Below are 27,218 nucleotides of genomic sequence, written 5' to 3' on the forward strand. Positions count from 1 at the left end.
CCTGTTCACACGAGTGGCTAAATGATATGGATGACAACTAAGAACACGCAGTCATGTGTCATTCAAAACAAACTTTAAAATAAAAGACTCTTAATTCCAAAAAGTTAAGTGTTGAAAATATTAAACAAGCCTCATTCACAAACTTTACTTGAAAAGTTCAATAATACAGATTATAAATTGTCCATGTTGTTGCAACAAGAATAATGTTTTACAAATCCATTATTAAATTTACGTGAGGCATACATTATTAATTGACAAAAGTATCTTACACGCAACAACATTTACTCATTAAATATCAGACTATGCATTGGTGAATTCTGCCCCAAAACCATATGATAGATTTTAAAGTTTAAGAAGTACAGTTCACACATCATCACTTTACACTCCTTGCACATTTACTTGTTTTCATTTTCTTTGGACTTCTAATGTTTGTTTACTATCCATTTCCATAGGTGTATTAATATATTATATACACGCACTCATTAAGTACACACACAAATACATAGCTGAATCACGAGAGGCATGAATGAGGCGTGGTTGCAGAGAACAGTTTGCCTACTCTGCCTCTCTCTCAGTGGTTTTAATGTGGCAGGGGTTTGCATGACAGAGAATGCACAAGGTCGACAGTCCATAAAAGACCAGTTAAGACATCATCTTGTGCAAGGCCCCATTCACGAACCACTGGCAGCCGCCCCTACAGTGCCGATTGAGTTACGAGAAAATGAAACAGGAATTGGAACTGTGGGTGACAACCTTGCATACTTTTCGCAGTCATGCTAGCCCCAGAAAGCGGAGAAACATCCAGAAACGGACGGTCAAGAGTAATGAAGTTTTTTGGATAGAGCCCTTGTAAATGGTGGGAAGCAGTAATCATGATCATGAAGTTGTAAAACTGGCTATGTGGCAATGACTTTTTTCAAATGTTTGATCGGATGAAAAGTGATGGGAGCGTAACTGTGTTTGATGTTGTGCCAGGTCACTCACGCAGACTCCAAGCGACGTGGCTGCCGATACTACCGCGTGACACGTGCAAGGCCAGTTTCGTATACGGCGCAGCAGTCATCTCCGAGGGCATGTTCTGTGCGGGCCACCTGGAGGGTGGCGTTGATGCCTGCCAGGGAGACTCTGGTGGGCCCTTGGTCTGCCTCCACGAAGGTGCGTATTGTCAGTGTGCTGCCGCAACTGTCCGTAACCGTGCTGAAGCAAACTATGATGAGTCTCTGGATTGAATGGCTTTGCAGTCTTTTCTTTCACGTTGAAACTGCATCATAGCAAGCAAAGTTTAACACTTGCCCGGATGATTGGGAACCCCATGGAAAGGTAAATGAAACTTACTATAGGTGGTGTAAAAAATAGAAAAGCTGTTTAAAATTTGGTGTAAAAATTTCTGGATATGTTGTATTTTGGACTACAGTCGCCAGGGGTTTGTTTCAAGAAATTTCATCATTTTTACAGAGAATTTGATAAACGTCTTACTGATGGTCAGGTGGCCATGCCAGAAAAATTGGACACTAAAAATTGTGACACCAAAACACGACAAACTTGGCCCATCGTTCACAACTACTGTCTCAAATGACTCCATATTAACATCAGAATCATCAGAGAGCATAACCACGTCCATTACCAAACAATTTTCTGCATTCCCAATTGCTTCTCACAAGATAGACGGCTGAGGCTCACTCGAGCGCAAGTTTCGCGCCTCGTTCGGTGGCTTGATTTGTCCTATTGGCTATTTTCTCTCTCCTACTTTTTGCCTAATTCAATACTATAAACTATACTAATTCAATACGACACTTCTGTGCACTTGGAGATTTCACTTGTGTTCTTTCTTTTCTCCAACTTAACATGTTTTTGCATAGGAATTTTTCAATTAATGGCTCCAAAACCAAAGTTAGTAACATTATAGCTATTCCACTCAAATATCACCACTCAATGCTCACTCACGAGCAACTTAAAGTTTAAATCACGCAAATTGGTCTATTAATTTCGGAGTTACAGCTCTCACCGAATTCAATTAGACGCTCCCCACCAATGCTCATTATATCATCATTGCTATTGTTAACTGGGTGAGTTATATGTAACGACCATGAGCAAAGTCTTCTCTACTAAGATATATTTACTTCAACTCTGTAGCTTTCATAGTTTAGATTAGACATTCGTATGCTGTCGGAAATTCATGTCAAAATCATAGTAACTGGGAAATAACCAAGATGTACAGTAAGTCCTCGGTTTACGTCAGGGTTACGTTCCTGAAAACCGCGACGTAAATAGAAACGACGCAAAATGAGCTATGTTTCATGCCACCGGCCGGCCACGGCCCAAGGTCGGCCGGAAGGGGTAGGAGAAAATGCTGTGTCGTTGCGGGAAGTAGATAACACTTCTACGTGCGAGATACGTGGGTGGCCGAGCGGGCGGGCTGGTAGTATTGCATCACCGCGCGGAGAGCAGCGGAGAGCAGGAAGCGTCCCTCATGATGTATGATAAGATAAGGCGGTGAACGTGTAGCTTACGCTACATAGCATAAATTAACTACCGAAGGAAACAAAGAATTATAAACGAATTATGTACGGTGTTTTGGTTAAAATAAAGATTTACGGTCATTGTAAACGACGTTATTGTGAATCGGCGACAACTTAAATTGAAACATGAGTACTCAAACATTAGCGACGTTAATCCGAAACGACGTAAATCGGTACGACGTAAATAGAGGACTTACTGTATCACTTTTGTGTTACTACGCACAGCAAAAAAGCAAAGTATCGTGTTTGTGTCGTTCATAAATACTGTGATTGATGTTGTTATACACCAAATTAAAATTAAGTTGTGAAATTCTTTGATAGTGAAATTTTGTTGTAGTGTTACAAATCTTTGATGTGATATATGATGCGGTTATAAATGGTGTCGCTCAATGCATGTAAAATAGTCGCATTTCATGAAAAAATTTTGTTTTTCACCAAATATGTTAACATTTTGTAAAAAAAATAAAAGGAAAAAGGTTGAATTTTGTTGTATATTTTGCTATGTTTTGAGGTCCCTTCAAGTGGAGCAGAAAAAAACTTGATGAAGCTTACACCCAACTCTAAGACTGCTAGACACAAGCCACGAATCCCTGACCTCTGTAAAAGGCACATCAGGAATAATTTTACCATCAATATTAGTGATCGTTCGAATCCCAATTTTCTCTAATCCAAATCTAAGTCTCAAGGGTCAAAAATAAATTAAAATACAAGAAATTTAAAATATTAACTATGGTGTAGACAGGGCCGCAACTAGGGGGGAGCAAGCGGGGCATACGCCCCGGGCGCAATGCTGTGGGGGCGCCGAAATCGCTTGCATTGTAATTCCTACTACAACTGGTAACTGGTAAAAAGTTTTTTTAACTTGCATGCCAGGAATGTCTAGTCTGATTTACAATATAACATCTCATCATATTTATTTTAAAATACTCTGTGGTACTGTGGTATGTACAAAAAAAGAGGGGGGGGGGGGGGGGGGCGCATGAATCCATTCATGCCCCGGGTGCCAGAGACTAGTTGCGGCCCTGGGTGTAGAAACATTCAACCCTTTAAATATTTGTTTCACAAACTAAGTTTCCATAACTTAGGGAATAGTACCTAATAGCTAATAGGATAGGTATTAAGAAAAAATTAACCGAGTAAACTTAGAGGTTATCAGTATTGATTTTTTAATTAACTTTATTCCTCTAATAGTGTTCTTCAAATTTTTTTCCCCTGGAATATTGAATCTTTCGAATACTAAGGATTAGATGGCATTTGAGGATTTGATTGGTCCATCCCTAGTCAATATCTAGGGAAATGCACATTGTGTGTTATACAGTAAAACCCTGATTTTACTTTACCAGTTTTTACATTTTCCCGTAATTTACACCAATTAATTTTTGTCCCGTTTTAACCTCATTTGTCTCAATGCAGTAAATTCCCGTTGATTACAACACACCTACAATCTGCTTCCGGCAGTTTATGCGGTTTGTTCATGCAATAACTAAATAATATTAGTTATTCCCGTGTTTGTCACATACAACGTACATTTGAAGATAACACTTTCGTGTAAAATACTACATCCAAAATACTGTTGGGAACACTAACGCTTTAGCTCCTGGATTTTTCTATGTGCTCTTCTATTAAAAACACTATTTACAGGCTGCCAACACTGGGCTAATAATGGCAGACTTTGAGAAAATGTTAGCATGTGACACTAGTGCTACATTCTGACTGTCCATCAGTAATTTATAAATACCGTATTACTTAGTTTTAGTTTTATTTATGGTATTCATCTTTGTCAAAGTTCGTTAAAAATAACATGTTCAGGAATAAATCTAAATGTCAATAACCTTAAAATTTTGTCTTTTATTGTGAGTAATTAACTGAATTTTTATCTATTCGTATTTTATCTAGATGGCAATTTGTAAAAGAGGGAAACATTTTCAACTGATGAAAATATAAATATTTTAAAGTGCATGGGGAGCACAAAGGTACTCTTGTTTCACTCGCTGAGAGGTTAGGCATGCCTATTTCAACTCTGAACACAATTGTGAAAAATCACAAAATCATTGCAGGAAATGCAGCTGAGTGATGTGATAAAGTTCTGTATTTTCATTAATATTCTTAACCTGTTAATGTCTGTTCTCTGAGCAAAAAAGAATTTTTAATGCGTTTCTCCTATTTTACACTTCACCACATTGTACAATTTCAGACACCCCTTTGAATAGTTTTAAAAAAAAAAGGGTTCTTCTGTATTTTTTTTACTAAGTATTCAAGGTTATTTTTCATTTCATTTTTGGTTTTTTTAATTAATGGTATGTTATTTAACAATAATTAATTAATACAGGCTAAAAGTTTAAAAGCTCATAAACAAGTCACATAGTGCAACAAGCAGAATTAGCATTGGAAGATGTGGGATATTTAAGTCTGTAACATTGGCCGCATTGGCAACTAGTGGACAGTTGGAAAAAGATGGCCACATAACTTGATCAAATGTAACTTTAGTTGGTGATTGACGAAATAAAAATGTAACACGTGGCGACGAGGATGGGATGTTGTGCCGGAAAGAATAATCCGTTTATTCAGCGTTGTTAAAATGGGAGGTTTCAAAGTGGAAAGTTTTGTTTGCAGCGAGGATTCGTGGGAATCGTACGCTGAGCGGCTGGAACAGTGTTTTATTGCCAATTGCGTCAGTGATAAAGAAGAGGACCAAGCGAAGCGGCACGCAATTTTGATATCGTTATTAGGCAAAGAAACATACAAAGTCTTACGGAATTTGTGCGAACCAAAGAAACCTCAGGACGTGAGGTACAGGGAACTTTTGAAGTTGTTGAGTGATCATTATTCTCCCAAGCCATCGGTCATAGCTGAACGGCACAATTTCCACAAGCGTGTGCAACAAGATAGCGAAACAATTTCTGACTTTGTGGTTGGGTTACGGAAATTAACCAGGTATTGTAATTTTGGGACGTTTTTAGACTCGGCTTTGCGTGACCAATTTGTGGTCGGGGTAAGAGATAAACATATAACACATAGGTTATACTTGGAACCAGAAGACATCACGTTTGAGAATGCCGTAGCACTTGCAGCTGCGTATGAAGCGGCTATGGATAATGCATCTTTAGGTATGGCAGATTTGAAGGTTAGTGAGGTACCTTGTCAGACGCCTCCAGTGACCGAGGCTGTAAATGTAGTCAAGTTTAGGCCCAGGAAGGTAGATGAAAAAGGGTTAGGAACAGTGAAATGCTTTTGCTGTGGTAGGGCTAACCATGTGGTGAAAGACTGTAAATTTAAGAGTTATAGGTGCAACAATTGTAAACGGCTGGGTCATTTGCAACGCATGTGTCCAAATCAAGCGATGTCAAAGAAGGGTGAGTCGAGAGCACACAACTTTGTGGTACATGATGGTGCAGAGAACCAAGTTGGCCTCGTAGATCGGTGGGAAGGTGAGTTCACATCAGTGTTTTGTATATCAACTGGAACAAAACCAAAGCCATGGGTAATACCTGTTTTGGTTGGGGAAGTACAGTTAGACATGGAAGTGGACAGCGGTGCTGCTATATCCGCCATATCAGAACATACCTACAAACAATTGTTTGCAACCCATCCCTTGAGGCCTACCAATGTCAGATTGAAGTCTTATACAAATGAGGTGATGAGTCCGTGTGGTACGTTGAGGGTGCCCGTGAAAGTAAAGGGACAGCCTGAGACTGCAGAATTAGATCTTTTTATAGTACCAAATGGTGGTCCACCCTTGCTAGGGAGAGACTGATATGATGCTTTACATTTACAACGACCGCACTTGTATCATATCGAGACATCAGAGAAGCAAAAGGGGGAGTTGTTTAACAGCTTGGTAAGGCGATATCCACTGGTTTTTGATGAGAGCCTGGGAACATTTACTGGCGGGCAGGTCTCCTTACGACTAAAGGAACATGTTCCTCCTGTGTTTTTGCCTGCCAGGACCCTTGCGTTTGCACTAAAAAGCAAGGTGGACACGTAGCTAGACAGACTGTTAGGGCTGCACATTCTGCACCCTGTAACATTCAGTAAATGGGCTACACCGATTGTGCCAGTGGCAAAAAGTGATGGCAGTGTACGCATATGTGCTGATTTTAAAATAACTGTAAATCCTGGATTAGTAGCAGAGTATTACCCCCTACCCAGGGTGGAAGAGCTGTTTGCAAAGTTGAAGGGTGGTGAGGAATTTTCTACAGTAGATTTGTCTCAGGCATTCCAGCAGTTAAAGTTAGATGAGGCATCTCAAGAATTGTGCACAATCAATACACACAGGGGTCTTTTCAGATACAGCAGACTACCATTCGGAATTGTGTCCTGTCCGGCCATTTTTCAGCGTACAATGGAGCAGGTCCTTCAGGGCCTAGACGGAGTGGTTTTCTTTCAAGATGACGTTCTGGTTACTGGTCCGACAAGGGAGCAGCACTGGATAAACCTGGGTACAGTATTCCAGCGTCTAGACAAATATGGTCTCAAGGTAAATACTAAGAAGTGTAAAATCTTTCAGCCTTCAGTAACATTTTTGGGTCACACTATTGACAAAGAGGGGCTACATACTTGCGGCGATAAGGTCAGTGCAGTTGTGGGTGCACCAGTTCCGCAAGATCTTAAGCAGCTGCGCGCATGGCTGGGGTTGGTAAACTATTATGCTCGGTTCTTACCTAACCTCTCTACAATCCTCGCACCCTTGCATGGGCTTTTGAAGAAAGGATGTCGTTGGAGTTGGACCTCGCAGTGCGACGTTGCCTTCAAGCAGCTCAAGGATTTAATTGTTTCATCTACTGTACTGGCCCACTATGACCCTGAGTTGCCTATCAAGATGGCGTGTGATGCTTCCCCATATGGCCTCGGGGCGGTGATCAGTCATGTGTATCTGGATGGCTCGGAGAAGCCAATTGCGTTTGCTTCTCGTACATTGTCAGAAGCCGAGAAGAACTATTCGCAGTTAGATAGGGAAGCCTTGGCAATTGTTTTTGGCGTCAAGAAATTCTTCCAGTATGTGTATGGGCGGAAGTTCTGCCTGGTTACCGATCACCAGCCCCTAACGCACATATTTGGCAACCATTGCGGCATTCCTCAATTGGCTGCAAATCGCCTACAGCGCTGGGCTTTTTTGTTGCAAGGATTTGACTATGAGGTACAGTATGTGAGCGGTCCAGCAAACTCCAATGCAGATGCCCTTTCCAGGCTGCCGTTGCACCGGGTAGAGGTTTCAGAAGAGTTTTCATATCTGCACATTGCAAAGGCTGAGTTTTTACCAGTGACGGCACAAGCCATTAGGATTGCTACAGAGCGTGACCAGGTTTTGAGCAAAGTATTGTTGTGCGTTCGTGATGGCTGGCCGTCAGAGGTTGAAGAGGCTTTGAAACCATTTTACACAAGAAGGCTGGAATTGACGCTTGAGCAGGGAGTGCTGATGTGGGGCCACAGAGTGGTCGTGTCATTGTCTCTACAGAGTAAATTTTGCAGGAATTGCATTCCAGCCATTTTGGGGTGTGTAAAATGAAAGCTCTAGCACGGTCTTACGTTTGGTGGCCGAAGTTAAATGATACATTGGAAAAGGTCACAACATTGTGTGAGTCGTGTTTGCGGGAGAAGTCTATGCCTGATAAGTCTATCCTTCTGCCATGGGTATGGCCTGGCAAGCCGTGGCATAGAGTACATGTGGACATTGCTGGTCCCTTCCTGGGAAAGAACTTCTTGGTGTTAGTGGACAGCTACTCTAAGTGGCCTGAAGTGTGTGAACTCACAAGTACTAGCAGCATAGCCGTTATCAACAAATTGCGTGGGTGGTTTGCAACGCATGGCTTCCCGGAGCGGTTGTATCGGATAATGGCCCCCAGTTTGCATCGGAAGAGTTTCAACATTTCTGCCGTCAGAATGCCATAAGACACACATTTTCCCCACCATACCACCCAGCAACCAACGGGCAAGCTGAGAACATGGTCAAGACGTTCAAGCAGAAGATCAAAGCCATTCTCCACTCTGGGGTGCCAATGGAGGTGGCACTCCCTAGGTTCCTTCTGAGCTACAGGATGACGCCTCATGCTGTTACTGGAGAGTGTCCCAGCAGTTTGATGTTTGGCAGGGTATTGCGAAGTAGACTCTCCCTGGTTACACCTTCCGTAGCAGCCATGGTTGCTACCCACCAACCACCTCCTGCTTCTTCACCTCGGTGCAGGTCGGACACTTTTTCGCCTGGCAGTGCAGTGACTTTTCGAGTCTATGGGCGCGGAGAGAACAAGTGGGATCGAGGCATCATAGTTGACCAACTGGGTCCACTCACTTACAGGGTAAATGGTATTGGAGGAGGTGTTTTCCATCGTCATCTTGATCAGATCAGATCAGATTATTTTCCCCATTTCAGACATTTGTGCCACCCTTCGACCAGCACGGCGTAGACAGTGGCACGAGTACTTGGGCTGCAGTAGCGCCTCAGGGTGCGAGAACTCCCTCAGAGTCAGTCACTGCCAAGGTTCGTGATACTGTTGGGAAAGTAAAGCGTGTTACACCAGGGATGGTTACTGGTGTCTTCTTCAAGCGGTTCCGTCCAGCTATAATGGTCAGTGAGAGTCGTGAAATAGGAAGGGGGAAGAGTGTGCTTGACAGTGACATCGGTACGGACCAACAGGTTTTAGGAAACAGCAGTACGTCATATGCAGGCAGATGGAGGACGAGCAATTCAAAGGATTTCCTGTAGAGGCATCTTCACTCGGCAACAGCACTGTTAAGGATCGTAGGTACCCGATGAGAGACAGAGTACCAAAGAAGGTTACTGATGTATAGTGTGTTATCTGCAGTGTAGGACATTTGTTGGCAACAATGTATTCGTTTGTTGTACTCTTTGTAATGTAGGCGTGAGTGACTGGTTTGTGTTCTCTAGTGTATTTGTACTTTCTTTTTAGTATTGGTTTATATACCTATTCTTCTTCCAAATGGTTATGTGGGGGAGGAGTGTGGGATATTTAAGTCTGTAACATTGGCCGCATTGGAGACTAGTGGACAGTTGGAAAAAGATGGCCACATAGCTTGATCAAATGTAACTTTAGTTGGTGATTGACGAAATAAAAATGTAACTGAAGATGTAAGTTGAGAGGACTTGGTGTATAAGTAAATACTAGTAATGTGCTATCTAACAAAATGTAACACAATAGGAGCTTGAATGCTGGATTTATCTATAACAAAACAAGTCGTGGTTCAAAACCAAAATATAAAAAAAGTAAATAAAGGTCATGGATTCGAGATTAAATTTGCAGTGAATTTCAAGAATTGCAGAACTAAATTACAGTTTAGTTGGCCACCGTTTGCAACAAAAACTAATGAGTAATTGGGGGGTTTTAAATTGAAATATAAGCTCATTTCATCACAATCACATCGATAAAGCTGTTAGTTAAATATATAGGATTTTGTGATATTTCACATAAATTTCCAGTCCCTAGACATTGCTGTTCAGCTGAGAGAGAGCTAGGAGGGAACGAGGAATGGAAACTGGAGTAACTCTTAATAGATCTGGAATCTGCTGGCTCACTGCATTTCCCAATTTAAAAAAATTACAATCCTGTAGACCCTGCCGGGAAGTGAGCCCAGGTCACCTTAGCAAGAGGCAAGTGGTCTGACACTCTGTGTTCTGCACAGGACATTTCACTCTGTTCGGCATCGTCAGCTGGGGGCAAGGCTGCGGCCGGCCCAACAAGCCCGGCGTCTACTCCAACATCGCCTACTACAGGACGTGGATCGACCAAAAGCTGCAAGATTCTGCAACTGGCCGCTGAGACAAGCACCAGTGGAGAGGAGGGGGGAGGAATGTAGGTTGATTCATTACAAGCAAAACTTACTCAACTCAACAGTGCGTGTAAATTTGTATAGTGAATGCTGTAAACAAATAATGTTGTATATTTTCATGCATAATACAAGCCCATCTTTTTCTTGTTTGGAGGGAAATCAAAAAAAAAATTAATAATCAAGTTCTGCAAGTAAAATATTTTGCTAAGACATTCCTTAATCATAGAAGAGAAACAGATTGAAGGAAAAGGATTTTGTCACAATTGTTTTTTTGTAACTTTATTGTTTTTTAGTAAAAAAAAGTTTTCATTTTGTTCCTATGAAAATGGAAAATGTCTTGTAGTAATGATAGTAATACTTGCAAGAAGATATATTTAGTCAAATAATTTTTGAACAACCAATTGATAAGACTGGTTAAGGCAGCAAAACACGAACCTCACTAGAGTGCATCCAGACAGTCAAATGTTCACCCAATGTTTGTATGGTATGAATGAACATCTAGGAATACAGTAGAACCTCACTTTGTGTAACCAGGATTTATAAATTCCCATGATTACCTTTTTTTTTACTTTCACGATAATTTTCCTTATAGTGTTCTTGCATAACTTTCCTGCTCCATGCGAAAGCACTTCCTACTTTTTTACATTGCAACAGTGGTGCATTTAATACAAAAACCATTAGAGAAAAGTTTTGATGAACCAATAAAAGGTGAAAGTGAATACTGTTGATTTTTTATATGTTTCTGTGTATACGTGTGGCTCTTGCCACGGTAAACCGTACTGCAGTGAACCAAAACTTTGGTAACATGGGCATGAAGATCATGTTGAAATCAAGATGGTATCTTTCAGTTTCACATCTCTCCCCTTTAAAATTTAATGAATTATGCCTGAAAACAGTTCTAAATGCAGTTGTTTCTAGGGATGGTTCGAGACTTGAAAACGAGCGGAGGCGAGTAGGTAGCTAAACCTTGACTCATTTCAAAATTAGAGTTCTTTATACTCAACAATATGAGACTCGATCGTGTTTTATAACTCTTTAAATATTTGACATGTATAATAAGCATAAAATAAGGTACCATTATTTTGCTAACATTTCCCAACCTAATCTTGTATACATATTTGCACCATTTTCTTTAAGTATAGTTTTCATTATTACATTGCCAAAAAGACGTAAAACGTTTCTTCCACTATTTATGTTTCAAAACACTGGAAGAGATACCATTTTTGAATGCTATATATCACATTTGTAACACCTCAGACCAACTATTAAATTAAAATATTTTTAAATTCTTTAATTTACATTTTTTTTTTCTGCTACAGCAGCAATCAATAATATTGCCTTTTCAGCACAAACAAGAAAGTGTTTCACCATATATCTTCATATCTTTGACTATCTAGTACAATGGGTGACACCTGACCTCTATTAATGGGTGGACATAATTATTTTTGTCAAAAACAAAAGTTCTTACATGTTTCACATATTGCACCTACTCGTTCAAACAAAGATCTATGGCAAAAAAAAAAACACAAAAAATTACATTAAGAAACATTTACAGATAAAGAAAAAAATAAGCAACACTTAAAAAATATGTTAAAGCAAATAAAAACGTAACTACACAAATAAATAAACACATAAAAATAACCTCAAGGGGTTTATTCACTATAAAGCAAGAAAATCATAAGAACACCTTAAAAAGCATGAAACAATGTAAATTATGATCGTAAAATGTACGGCAAATCCATAAATACTTTTTTTAAAAGAAATAAAAAGCTGTTACTGAAATGATATCAGAAAACAACATAATAAATAATTAATTAAACTGTGTATCAAGCAGAAAGGGCAATAACTTGGGTCATTACAAGGAACATGAAAAATAGCTTTAAATCGTAAGAACAATTATTTTGGATGGGATGGCTACATTAACACTCTGACATGAATTTATACGGTAATTATTTTAACCTCACTTATTACTATTTTATGTAATTTTAATATATCTAATCATTCAAACAGTTTTTCAGAATTTCTATTGTAGCTATACTAAGCTAACAAATCATTCAAACAATTTTAAAGTATTTGTTATGTAGCTAACCATACCACCTAACCACTCTTTAAAATGGTGAACTACCGTATTTACTCGCATATTGGTCGCCATCGCATATAGGTAGCACCCATAATTTGAGGTCTTGAATTTGGTATTTAAGATTCCCCCCATATAGGTCGCACCGGTAATTCATTACACATACGCATTGCACCACAGTAAAGAAAATTAAAAAAAGGGCAGCAAATTGATGGAAATTTACCGTCAATAGCGCGCTGTGCGCGGAGAAAGGTCATTGTACTCGATCAGCTGTTGTTACGGCGCGGCGTAGCCGCCGGCTGGCTCTCTCTGTTCTCTGAGTTGCGCATGTGCAGTATAACTCACTCAACGCTCCGCCCAGACTCATGACCTTCCATCAGCAGCCAGCCAATAGATGCGAGCTTAGCGGAAAAAAATATAAGCACCACCTCCCATGTACCAGTTTTGTCCAGTTCTAATACCAGTTTATTGGTATACGCACCAGTTTTCTCGCTGCCGTGGCATGTTCAAGTTTACGTTCATCTTGATGTCTTGATACCAATAATTAATTAATTACGATCCCCAGAAATAAATTGTTAGTTTAAAAAATATGCGTCAACTGTACAATACTTCCGAAATTATAAAATATGTATAAAACAGTTACCAAGACTCCGCTCATTTTATCTTGTGAAGTTTGTCTCGTACCAGTATTTCAGCTAAGTTGTGACATAAATACAATATCAGAACTTAACAATCGGCCACGTTTATACATTCGTGAGTTTACGTTTTTCCCTCGTGCATTTTAGATTGTCTCCTGCTATAATTACTCGGACTTTTACACGCCTAGGCTTAAATTATTACATGTTTGCAAACAAAAGCAACTTTTCATGTTATAAAATATGTATATTTTGCGATTTAAAATGTTCATTGCCGACTAAACGTTATGTTTTTCACGATGTTTTTAGGCTTACTAGCTAATCTTATCTACTCTTAAAGTACCCACGGTATTTTCTGGTTGTTTATGGTTGTTACGTGATGTAAATAGCGGGATGGAATCGATTTTTGAGACGTAATTTGCATGAAAGTATTGTATTGGACTAAATGGGAACTAAACGGGACCTGAAGAATATAGTGCAAATAACGGTAACGTAAATAAGGGGTTTCGCTGTATGTGTACATTGTAAATAAATTTGCCTATACCTATATAAACTTCCTTTTCACATTTTAAAGCAAAATATTGCCAAAAAAATTCCTCAAATATTTTAAAAAAATTTTCTTCACATATAGGTTGCACTTCTTTTTTTTCCCATCAAATCTGGCAAAATTGCCGCGACCTATATGCGAGTAAATACGGTACCTACTTCATGTATCACAAAGCTCTCATAGAAAACACATTAGGAAGTTTCAAAATAGAATTTTGGAGTTTTTGTAGAAAAGATTCTCTCCTTCATAATTACCATCTAAGGAAAATGTAGGATAGTTAAAATCATTTAAAATGGGGAAAACATTGTTTAAGCTATTATCAATATTTTCTCATATTTAAATCACTTAACCCCATGAGTTTTCTTGACATTTACTGAGTTTCCCAGTATCCAGTGTGAATAAAATACTAAATTTTAAAATAAATAATGAATAGGTATGATTGATAGTTATATTTTACTTTTTCATATGACACAAATGACTCTCTCATTGAAGACAAATAAGAACTTTAATATATAATGCTAATGGTAAATTGAAATATACACCATGATCATAAAATAAATCTCTAAAGTTCTGCAATTACTTAAGCTCAGCTCGATTTTGAAGAACTCAACTATTCGACTAAAAAATTATCAAGTGTGGACTTGACTTGGGAGTGTTATTACTGAACTTGGTTTTCAACCCAAAAATCTGCAGTCTCATCCAACTGTACTAAAAAGCCAAAGGCACATAATTAGTTTAATTGCAATCGAGGGCACCACCTGAATTGGAAAAAGCAAGTTCGTAGTTGACGTCAAAAATGCGCAAGAGAAATTGAAATTATTTAAGTTGAACAGTCTACCACCTAGAGTTGGCATCAAGAACAATATAAGGGTTTTTAAATAAATGAGCAGACAGCAGATGTCATTAGATCAGTTCTCGAAACAGTGATGTCCTCGAGGTGTGGTGATCTGGCAAGACTGGAGTGTCACGGCCACATAAAATTATCCCAAATGACTGCTAGGTCTCATTCAAAAATGCAATATGAATGAAACAATATAAAACCTTCAATATTTTGCTAATTAAATTACAACTATCTCAAGCTAACAGTATTACATTCTTAGTTGCATGTTTAGATTAAAGTTCAAAGGTAAACCTTTCAAATGAGTGTGTGTTTCATAATGTTTGCGCATAGCATTGTTCTGTCATACATTCTAACATGAAAAAAATACACACTTGGGGCATGAAAATAAAAAGTAAAATTAACAATTATACTATAAATTAAACAATTAAATAGCAATGGGGTACATGGCAGTGGTGAAATGAAATACAATACACACTGCTGGCGGAAGGTTTAAAAATACATGGTGGTTATAGAGTGTGTTCGTGGGTAGAGGTGGAGTGGGGGGTGAGCGGGGAAAGGCACATCAAGCTTAAAGGAGGGCATAACCCTAATCGACATCAGTATTGTATATACGTATAATCCATTGTGCTGTAAAATACTTTTCTGTTACAAAAGTTATAATTAAATTTTTCCAAAATAGCTTAGTGTATTAAATGAAACAGAAGTATAATTTGTAACATGCATACACGCTATTTTTTTTTTTCAATAAGAATTAGGTATAATATTAAAAGTTGTGAAAGGTTCAGCATAAGCAATAGCCTTAATTATAAATCATGTGTAATAAACCTGATGTTGCTGCGTTTCCGGGTCTTGCGGAAACGCTGGTTCAGCTTGCCCGGCACCAGAGCAGCAAGAGAGCAACCTTCCCTGGGGAGGCAGGTGCATGGACCATTTAGCCCGTGTGTTCCACTGGACTGCCTACATGCTGAGAAATGGGAGACGAAAAACATGACTAGCTGGCTCACATAATCAGCCAATGTATGTTTAACACATTACGCTTGACCCTCACAACTACCAGGAAGGGAAACTGCGTTAGAAGAATACTCACAGTGGGGTCAATGGAATTGCTGGTTTATTGTTGTGGATGCACACCGAGAAGTGACTATACAGGCATCCCAATTGACACAGCAGAATTTAGGTGAGCTACGTGGCACAGCACTTGTCTAGAAAATAATAATTAAGAAATTAAAGCTGTTGGTGAAACAGTGAAACGACAGTGATCATTTCTGGCCTTGGCAGTGACCCGAGCCGGAAAGCAGTGTTTGCTCTAGGGACGCCACTTCCAGGGGCACGGAGCAGGAGTGACGTCACGAACGACTGAATTTAAAAGAAAAAGATTACTACCAGTCTGTTTTGCAGTGACATATGAACAACATGTAATACTTTGCACATTTTGCACCCTCCATATTCCCGTGAAGGCGTGAATGTTATTTTTTCACATTTATGTTCCACTCCTACTGTGTCCTCGGTGAGCGCGGTGTAAGGTGGGCAGTACAGTAGAACCCTGTTATAATGTTTTTCAAGGGAGCACAAGAAAAAAACATTATAAGCAGGAAAACATTATAAGCAGGAAATCTCAATTTAGCACTTAACAATGTTCGAGCTTTGTACCAATGGACTCATCAAGCTATGTAAACAACTTTAATGTTAAAACCAAAGATAGTATACTTGATACATTAATTTTTTGAAACAAGCCAACAATTTTTCAACTTCGTCTTGTTCCCTGGTTAAATTTTGTTTGTCTTTAAAGATACACTGCCACATTTTTTGTAAAATTGTCTCACGATTCATGATGACAACATTAAGAGTGAGAACGTCTACTCCTTTGCCACCTGAAAATGTTTAATTTTGGGATTCTTACGTATGAATGAAAAAAAAAAAATTAATTTTAAGCAATAGAAAACACTTTTAGTTATGCCCTCGCTCAATGGTTGGCAACTTAAATATCGTAGGACTATGTACGTGCATCTGAATACAGTGAATACCCACTGGAATGGCAAAGAAGAGAAGAGTTGACTACGGGTGCCAACTTATACGTAACTACGAACATTGTGTACCTTCAGTATATTGGATAAAATTGTATTTTAACAAACTTCATGTATTGTATGGCAGTGACGGTAAACATAAACATACATAAAGGAAACTTTTTATCGTAAGTGTTGTAATAATTTGGTTTTAAAACATTTTTCCCCCATTTATTGAATGTTTGAAAGCAAACATTATAAGCAGGAAATTACACTATTTATGAACGTTATATGCAGGAAATAAATACATTGTCCTTATGGGGGAAATATTGGGACTTTATAAATATGACATTATAAGCAGGAAAACATTATATGCAGGAACATTATAACAGGGTTCTACTGTACCAACAGGGCTGGGAGCTGGGCTTTAAGGGCTAAGAAGTATGACGTAAAACGATAGTGAAAATGCTAACCAGCAGCAGGGAGTTCATAAAGTCAGTCAATTGAAACTGTTAAGCACATTTAATTGTGGAAACTAAGCAGAAAATTAATCTTCTTTTAAATTTTATTATCATGAGAAGGAGGGAATGGAGGTTTATAAGGATTGGAACAGCATTGATCATTAGTCAGTCGAGGAAAGGCTGCTCAATGCAATGGTTATGTTTAGCATGACATGAGACCTTCAACTTATTTGTTCACTGATTTAACTGCAATCAACCTTAAATATATCAAATCTTCACACAAGTCCTGCCAAACTTCTTTTCTTCATTATTTAATATTTATATCCTAAGGGACATTACTTGTTTTTTGCAGCACCTTACTTGTGCAACTGTGTAAAGTGAGTTAAGAAGTACTAAATAACAGTGAGTATTATTCCATGTAACTGCCTTGGTTCTTGTGTGCTTAAAACATGAAGCCAATTATCATTCCAACGAGTAGGTATTAAGGTCACTTAACCTTCTCCTGACGAGCTTAGTACCAGAAGTGCTGAAAGAAATGCATGATGGGACCTCGGGTTGCCATCAAGGTGTTAATAAAACTAGCCAAGATTCTTCAGCACTACAATTGGTTGAGGTGCTATTAGGATGTAGAGGTTTGGTGTAAACAATGAAATACCTTCATACCAAAAAAAGGGCTACAGTACCTTAGTCCTTGAAAAATTAGGTGCTACAATGTTGGAGTCCCATTTTAGAGGATAGCCATTGACATTTCCAAGACTAACAATGGTAACCGGTATATATTGGTGGTGACTGAATAATTCAGTAAGTGGCCAGATGCTTATGCTCTTCCTAACCAGTAAGCCACCTCCATGACGGACGCACTAATCAACAACCTCATCTGTGGATTTGGGGTACTGACGGAGCTGCACTCAGACCAAACCACAATTTTGAATTGACTATATTCCAGGAGGTGTGTTGGTTACTGGGGACAAAGAAAACAAGGATCACAGCCTTACATCCTCAGTCCAATGGCATGGCGGAAAGGTTCAACATGTTACGTATGTGTGGCCCGGCTGAGCACACATAGAAATGAAACAAAACAAACAAAGACAAACAATGTTCCTTAGGAATTTTTCAGTACAATGGTTGCGTTCTACGTTATTTGGAAATGAAAGAGTTTATTAAATTACCCTTGTTTATTTCTTTTCAAAAAAAATGTTTTTTGTCATCATTACATGGCCTCAGTACACAATTTTTACAAATGAATTTAGTTCGAGAGATTTGTTATTTGCATAGTTTTTGTTTTTTCTTATACAAATTTTTACGATGTCTTTTAATTTTGATAGGATGAGGTCCAAATACATACCACAGCACCATACATCTTGCCGTTGATGGTCGAGGAGTCTTGTCACTCGCCAAAAAAAAAATAATATTTTAGTAATGTCCCTTGGTTAATTACATAACTCAAGGTACCGTCGATCGCGGACCGAAATCACGCGAAGTCGGGCCGATGCCGACTCCTAGGGCCTAAAACTCTAGTTAATTAATCCGAAAAACAATGAACTTAGGTTGAAAAAATACGGCCTGGCCCCAGCCCCTAGGCGTTAAATTATCTCTTAGTAATTTTCCATTTGTCTTGCGACTTGCCGACGACGTGACCGAGTTCGGCGACGATCGAGCAACAAGTGACTTGGTCGACGAGATTACCTTCCCTTGTAAAGGTGAAGACAAGGGAGGCAACCCCATGGGCCAACTGACCAGAGTACAGAATTCAGAAACATGACCATATAAGGAAATTCGGACGGGCGCATCACTCCATGACAGGGCTCGCCCCGATTGGCTGGCTAGTGGTAGCCTCTAGAGACCCTTCCAGACAGTCGCTACAGCTGTGCGTCCACGTGATGCGTAAATCCCAAACACGCATTTACAAAGTGAAAAATGACTTTCTGGCACCAGTGTGTCGCGCCTGTCCGCTCTTCCTTCTGTACCGTAAAACGGGGTGAATAGCAACAATTTTAAACTTTGTAATCTCAAAGTTCATTCGTATATAATGATGTTGCCAACATATATATTTTTATAGTCTTATCTTGGGTGGTAGTTTCTAAATCTATAATGTATATGCGGCAATTAAAATTATTAGTATTATAAATTAATAAATTTTTTGCTGTTGCAATTCACCTCCCGAATGGGGTGAATTGCAACAACAGTGTTTTTGTTATGAATGTTGCTAGTAAGACATCTGGAAGGGTGAAATGCAACAGTACATTCATGAATAGATTTTTATTAAATTATTTTCAAGTCATTACCATCATTAAAACTTAAGAGAATTAAAAAAAAAAAGCAAAACATTAGGGCCTAATTTACACAAGTTAACATATTATTTCAAAATAAATGCGCATTGCACTTGTTTACATTTATATATAGCTGCAAATTTTGTGATCTAAATTAACACAGATTTCAAGCCACATCTTATTGATTCCACTTTTCTGATGATGTTGAAAATTTCAACACTCCTCTTCTTAAGACAGAAGGAGGTTTCACTCTGCCTATAATTTGAGAAAAAGAAAATGCACAAATATCTAAGACTAGAGGGTACACAAAAAGACCACCACCAATGAGATCTTTAGAATGAACTTTTTTCTCTCTCAAAAAACTCCCCTGAAACATGCCATCTTTTTGTTCTGGTGATTTTTGCACCACACCAATATAAAACTGGCTAAGAAATTGTACTAGCAACCAGTCTCCTTCTTTCACACAATCAATCTGTACACTAGAAACATTTTTAAATGTCTTGCCATTTCGCATCACGTGAGGTTGTGCCAATGTCTCTAGGGATGTGGATGGTGACTCCGATATCAACTCTTCTATTCTATCAGTGATTGGTTCTGATATATCACGCACAACACACTCCTCGGGATCATCAGTTTCTTCCGAATCACCACAAAAATCCATTCCTTTGACACTTCGACCTGGCACGACTTGAACTTTTTTCCTTTGTTGACGTTGTTTTGGTAGGTCATTGTACCGCATTGACTGCAATATGTTTACTACAACGTCATCAACAACAGCACCATTGGTTTCTCTAGAATGTAGACTGTGGTTAGGCAAACGAGAAAGAACTGCCTCAGCATCTATCGGAATAATTCCACATTTCCTGAAGCCTGATACTACATTCTTCTTCTGGTTAGGTTCGATCTTGGACATCAGTGTTTTCAACAGATGTGGAAAAGTGGTTTTTGGAACTGATGATTCCTTCCTACCTGGACCTTTTTTCCATTCTGTTAGTATTGTACGCCAAGCCATCTTCAGTGGTCTAAAACATGCCACATCTAAAGGTTGTGTCAAGTGAGTTGAATTGGCTGGAAGAAAGACAAATGAAATATCATGTTCGGTACATTTCTGAATGGTGTCAAGAGAGAGATGTGATGACAAATTGTCCCCTATTAGGACTTTTTTCCCAGGTCCTAATTTGTTACAATATTTTATTGCAATTTCCGACACCCAATCCTCAAAGCAAGAGGCATCAAACCAGCCAGAGATGGTTCTGTTGTAACGTGCTCCTTTTGGTCCACCTACTGTCCAAGACTCATATAAATGTTGTGCCTTGTAAACAACATAGGGTGGTAGGCCATCACCATTACCTGCTGCTGCAAACATGACAGATGTTGCAGATTTGCTGTGATTGACAACACGTTCTGGATATTTAATTCCTCGTTTTGCGATGATTTTCTTTCTACCAGGGTCATCTTGTAGGTTAGATTCATCATAATTTATGATGTGGGATGGTGGAACATCACATAGTGATATATCAAGATGGGAAAAATACAGCTTCAATTCATCATAGGAAACGCCTGCCCTGCTGCGTTTGATGTTCTGACACATGCGCTCTGAAAGTCTACCCTTATGTCGTTTCAAAAATAACCTAGCAAATTCTTTCCCAGGCATGTTGTTTGCAAACTTGCTCACACGACGACCACTTTTGTCTAAATAATGTTTTACTATCATTCGTAAATCATAGCCATCCATTGGATAACCCCACTCGCTCACCTGTACTAACCTGTCGACAATAAGGGTCTCCACTTCAGGAGGTAAAACCTGTTGTCCTCCAATCTGTCGTAGTCTCACCTTTTTTCTTCTTTTTTATGAATCGCGAAAGCACTGTATGGTCAAGGTTGTATTTCAAAGCAGCTTTCCTGACACTGCATACTAGGCCTTTTTCAATGTCACTCATTGCACATTGCAACACTTCCTGTGAATGTTTTCTATATTGTCTGCTGCATGAATCACGAATATAAACGCGCGGCATTTTAACAATAATTACACTAGAGAAACGAGTTACACTGATTTACTATTGTTATGATGTCAATACACATCAAATTACTAACATTGTATACCCTGTGACATAACCTCTAGCCAAACACACACAACAAACAGCTGTTGCAATTCACCCCACTTTTAGACAGCTTGATTAACTTTACAGAAAAAAATTCTCAACTATTTAAATAGCCTCCAACGTTGTTTCCCTAAGTTAAATATCATGACAAGATACCACTAAGAATAATTTTTTACCATTGAATATATAACTTAACACGAGGAAAATATTTTTCTAGATAAAGTTATTTCCTCTTTGAAAAGTAATATATTTTTACTTATTTATTCTGTTAATGCCACGCCAAGGAATATTCGGGTGCCATATTGGAAATTATTTTTTTAGGTACCCTGTTTTATGTATATTATGAAAATGAATTCGAGAAACCACATAAGATATATGTTTTTTCGTCATGAAGGATATTATTACACTCCGATGTTTTGTTGCAATTCACACTCCTGTTGCAATTCACCCCGTTTTACGGTACCTTCCAGACTATTCTCAAAATATTACACTAGCAATATCCAATAGAATATAAAATTACCCAACAAATTTAAATACAATGTTCAAAATTTGGTAATCAAAGTTGAAATTCATACAGTATTAGAATTTTAGTTTAAAAATGATGTCCTGTAAAATTATAGTTTACACTGCTTTGAACAAAACCATTACTGAAATTAATTATCAAATATCCAAATTAATTATGGACTGGAATTAACCCTCAAATTAATAATTAAGTATCTCAAGGAAATAAGTATTTTAAGGCTTTCCATGAAATTTAACCAAAGTAATTAATAACAATTCTTAACAGCTCTGAACCATTATCCTTATCTACATATTAAATAATTATTATCCTTCATATCAAAGTTATTCTTAATCAATATTCTTATTACCCAAAAAAAAATATCTGTATATAACAAATCCTCATTGTGCAATGCTACAAACAGGGCCATATATTAGCACCTGGCCAAGGTTGTGAATAACCACCAACAATTTTGGGATCAACATAACAAATTATTTCTGATGGTACATAAGGTTGCCATTCATGACTCGACTGGATACACTCCTACAAGTATTGTTTGGACAGGAGTTCAGACTACCCTGTGAGGTCAAGTTTGGCCATCCTCGCCAAGAGCCAACCAGTACCGCCAACTATGGCAATCATCTTGAGGCGAGTATGGCACTCATACAGATTGAGACCATAAAAAAAAAGACTTTGATTAGCAACATAACCGGATGAAGACAAGGTACCAAATGAAGGCTAACTCGACTGGATTTCAGGAAAGTGATTTGGTGTGGCTAAACAACCCATAACAAAATAAAGCAAATGCGCTTAACTTCAAGCAGCACAGGAAATGTTTAAATGACTAAAAAATTTGGTTTACCGCATCCAGAGAGGAAAAAGGGGACGAATGAAAGTGGTACATTTGGACCGACTGAGGGAATATACCTGAACAGATGTGTTATCTGTTCAGGACAAACAGCCTTAAGGTAGAGGCAGGTTACAAGGACTTTAGCGACGAGGATGGCCAGCAGCCCACGCGCCTTCCTGTTGATGGGGCATGATGCAGGTAGCGCCAATCCCTCCATTACCCAGCGCCTAATCCAACTAGCAGCCGCACCTCGTTATCCCCCTTCCCCAGCACTTTGCCATTGAGCCCGGAGATTCTCTGTATCTCTCAAGGGTTCGGCACGTTCCCAGAGTCCCTTTGCATGAAGTGGCATAACTAGGACACCCTTGTTCTAGGAGCTTTGAGTGCGAAGCAGTGTGTTGTGACAAGAGGTGCGTGGTACGAAACAAGCAGTAGGAAGAGCCATTGTCAAGCTGAGCTCCAGTGGGTAGAGTACAATGTGGACTAAATAAAGAGTAATGAATTTTTGGACAGACAATTAAATTGGTATAACTTTATTTATAGAGTCAATATTAGATGATAAATAAAATGTATTTAATTAATTGAGCTATCCTTTTCAAACCTGTTTTCCCACTTCTAACAACAAAATATTAAATAAATGATAGTTGAATGCATTTTAATTTTTATTAAAGGATTATTTTAAATACCAAACAAATTCATAGTAAATCAATAAATGTGACAAGTGTAAGAAATACATTTCTGACACTTGTTATCTTTGAGACAGCTAGTGGAGGCCTAAATATCACTGATGTCTAAAATTCTTAATTATATTTTTGCCTTTTTTTCTTTTAATATTTGTAATTAGTTCAGTGGCTTAACTTTTTGGTTTTTTAAGTTCATTTATAAGAGCCTGTCAATACTGAAAAATCATCTAAATAGTAGTGTAAAACTAAAGAAAATAACAAGTTCATTTTCTTCATGAAATGTACTCGTACTCATTATTTTTTTTCCTGCCAAAGGTGGTATGAAATTGTGGAGACGCTGCTCCCATGGCAGAGTGGTTAGCAGACGCAGCTGCTAACTGCAGCACTGCCTAGCCTCGCACACCAAAACATAACTCCAAACAAAATTTGTGTCACAATTAAGAATATAAATCAAAGGCATTCAAATATCATTTAAACACGAAAGGAACATATACTATGCAAAGACTTACACAACTAAACAATAAACCTAAGATTAATCTGAATTTATAGTTTTATGAAAATATCAACTTTGTCGTGGTGTAACTTATCCAACATTTATTTTAGAACTCAGTGAAATAATTAAGTTTAATTAATAAATGTCACAATCACTGAATACTGTGACTCATTTTTCATGAATATTTGCATATGTAAAGCTTTTCAAACCTTAATATTTCTGACAGAAAAATATGCTGGTCATTGGTAATTTTTAGTAGTTATGAAAAACTTTGACCAACCATTACTTTTTTCAGGCGGACCAGCATTTATCACTGTTATTTTTAAAACAAAACAAATTTTAAATGCAAAGAAACAAACACAGTTATCTAACAACACATGTTTGCATAATTCATTTCAAATTGAAAACCAAGAAACCCTATCTTTTAATGATACAATTATTTACTTATACCACTTATACTGACAAATACCAATTCCAATGTTGACTTTGTTAATCAGGATGAGTCCATTAAATTACATCGTTGGAAGCATGAATTTTTATAAGAGTCTTTAAAATCACACATCACAGTACACATTTTTGCCTATCACACAACGCTGTAAAATTGCAGAATTCCTGCCCCCTACTACTAGTAACGCTATAGTTGGGAATGTTTTATGTTAAGGGTTTTATGAATATTTTATAATTATATTTATTAATGTTTATTTTATTATGCAGGAGCATTACAAGTATTTTGTTTTGAGTTTCAATAGTGATTATTATTAATTTGGGTTACATTTCATATAGAACGAAATGTAATGTTTTATTATTGTTTGTTTACTTAATCTATTACATTAACAGGTGTATTAATTAATGTTTTGTCAATATTATAAGGCATATTCTGAGTAGAAAGACTGTATGGAACTTTCGAGAACATTCTAGAAGAATTTTCAAAGAAGAAAGGCACAGGCGCGACACATTTTCACCAGCAAGTTATTTTTCACGCCCCAAGTTAATGCATCGTTGTAAAAACCCAGCATGTGAACGCACAAATGCGCAGCAATACACTGGAACTTTCACTGGGTGCAGTCTTGCCAGCCAATCAGGGCGAGCCTTGAGGTGGGGTGATGTGTCTTTCCAGACTTGGAGAGAAACGTTTTCCATTGTGATTGGTCGGCTGGCCCATGGGGTTGCCTCCCTTTGTTTTGTCTTAGTTAAGGGTGAGGTAGCTGCATGGTGCCAACCAGTTGTCGCGCGATCGTCGTGATGTGCGGCCGCGGCAGCTCGCTACGAAAAATTTAATTAAAGATGTATCTCACAAGCTTAATTATTTCAAGTGTTTTAACTGTAATTTGTTACTATTCCGGGTTGTGTTGCTGGGCCAACCATGGAATGTAACAACGCAACAAAGAACATTGGTTGCAGCAGTATTTTGAAGTTGGCCAACACAAGCAGATGCCGATGTACTTACCGTATTTATCCAAAAATAATGTGGCTCTGAATATAATGAGACCCCAAACTTTTAGATTATGAGTATATGAAAAAGACTTCATGGATTGTAAATTGCAATTCAAGTACATTGCACTTTAAAATTATTCAATTTATTCCATATTTCCTAGACCCTTTCAGGTGCCACTTTCATCAGTAGAGTGATATACATGGTCTCTTTTGAAACAAGCTGCAGTTAGACAGTTTAATGACTGTAGTTCAAAATAAGCACCTGTTCATAAAGCAAGAATGTGGTGACATACGGTGGTCGGTGGTGGTCATTTGAGAAGGTAGAAGAGAATGCTAATTTAAATTAATGTAAGTATATGCAGAATTTTCAGCATTGCACTTTAAATATCTGTACAAGAGAAAATGTACTGTTTAACTATGCAGTAAAACACTGTATTGGACTTTAACTTACATGCTAATTTTGATTTATAATAAAAACTATATGTGGATATTTGGCTATTCCGTGTAAAATCAAAATAATAAAAATATTTTCTTTAGGTTCAATCAGTGGCGGTTATTGCATTAGAGCACACTCGCACGTGAACCCCCTCGCCTCATTTAAATAGGCGCCTACTGTAATACTTAAATATCATACACATCGAATAATATATAAATGCAACCCATTTGGTCTTATAACCATTAGCAATATTTTCCAAAACCGCCGCTGTAGAGTAAGCGCAGCTTGCCGCTGATTTGCTGGTATCGCACGTGCGATGGAGGCTAGGCGGGCGACGGCGCGCCGCTTGGCTCGGAGCGACGTGGTGGGGGTAGCTCCCCATAAGCCAGCTTAGGAGCACAGTCCAGGCGTGTGCAACACTATCCTGTGCGCGGCGCGACATTTCTTGTCCTGTTTCTCCCATTTTTGCTCGCTCTTCGAGAATGATGACGGCGCTGTTTGTCACGTGTTATTGTTCTACTTTAGTGCGTTTAGTGCGACGTTTAAAAAGTTTGTTTTAACTACTAAGTTAAGTTACTCGTTATGGCCTTGAGTAAGTTAACAGTCTCGGACATAAAAACACTGGTGTTCTCTAATTTGTCATTGGAAAGGAAAATCTAAATAAAACAAGCAGGCAGGCCAATGCCTAAACTTACTATAGTGCAAGTGACTAACTCAAAAAATAGGGAGTTCAGGAGAGAATTTAAGCAGGACATTTGCGAGAAAAACTCGTGGATCTGTGGATGCGAAGAAACCAACCGGCTCTATTGTTTTCCCTGCCTGCTCTTCGCGAAACGAAGTGGTGAATCTAGTTCTGTATGTTTTGGCGTCTCACATTTGTCTCACTTAAGTCAAAAAATAAAGAAGCATGAGAGTGCAGAAACACATTTGAATTCCGTCCGGGAGTTTCATCTTTTGGGGAAATTAGACATTTGCCAACAACTTGATTGTGCCTACTGTTTGAACATTTAACAACATAACGAGAAAGTTACAAAAAATCGTTATGTCTTGTCTAAAATTATAGATTGTATAAACATTTGCGGGGCGTTTGAACTCGCGCTGCGAGGTAACGACGAGACACAAGAATCTGCTAATCCTGGAATTTTTAGAGGGTTAATTAATTTTTCAGCAGAGTTAGACAAATCTTTGAAAGAACACCTTGCAATTGCAACTGTTTTCAAAGGGACTTGTAAAGAAATCCAAAACGATTTGCTAGATTGTATGCTTAAAGTCTGCCAAGAATACATCAAAAAATAAATTTCATGTGCAAGTTTTGTTTCAGTGATTGCAGACGAAACGACAGACATATCATCTTTATTCCAATTGGTTATAGTTTTTCGCTATGTGTTACCTAACGGGCAAGCAGTATAACGATTCTGGCAGTTTGTAAATCCTCCAGGACATAATGCTGCGTCAATCGCAGAATTTATTCGCATTGTTTTGGAAAGTATTGTTGACAAATCCGAAAAATTGATATCTCAGAGTTATGATGGGGCTAGTGTAATGAGTGGGCATCACAATGGTGTTCAGGCCATTATTCAACAAAA

General features: G+C 38.3%; 2 protein-coding genes across 3 annotated transcripts in view; one reads left to right on the forward strand and one right to left on the reverse strand.

The window, feature by feature from the left end:
• LOC134527975 (uncharacterized) overlaps window positions 1-11,020 on the forward strand; it is a 144,758-nt gene extending 133,738 nt beyond the window's left edge. For both annotated transcript variants that reach the window (XM_063361094.1, XM_063361095.1), the window contains 2 exons: window positions 976-1,155; window positions 10,155-11,020. In XM_063361094.1, coding sequence (XP_063217164.1) covers window positions 976-1,155; window positions 10,155-10,291 — 317 coding nt within the window. In that variant the 3' untranslated portion in view covers window positions 10,292-11,020. The remainder of the gene's footprint in view (window positions 1-975; window positions 1,156-10,154) is intronic.
• Window positions 11,021-11,131: 111 nt separating this feature from the next.
• LOC134527977 (gastrula zinc finger protein xLCGF3.1-like) overlaps window positions 11,132-27,218 on the reverse strand; it is a 137,098-nt gene continuing 121,011 nt past the window's right edge. The window contains exon 5 of the mRNA XM_063361108.1: window positions 11,132-15,365. Coding sequence (XP_063217178.1) covers window positions 15,205-15,365 — 161 coding nt within the window. The 3' untranslated portion in view covers window positions 11,132-15,204. The remainder of the gene's footprint in view (window positions 15,366-27,218) is intronic.

Source organism: Bacillus rossius, chromosome 1 (assembly GCF_032445375.1).
Source record: "Bacillus rossius redtenbacheri isolate Brsri chromosome 1, Brsri_v3, whole genome shotgun sequence".
Taxonomy (NCBI): domain Eukaryota; kingdom Metazoa; phylum Arthropoda; class Insecta; order Phasmatodea; family Bacillidae; genus Bacillus; species Bacillus rossius.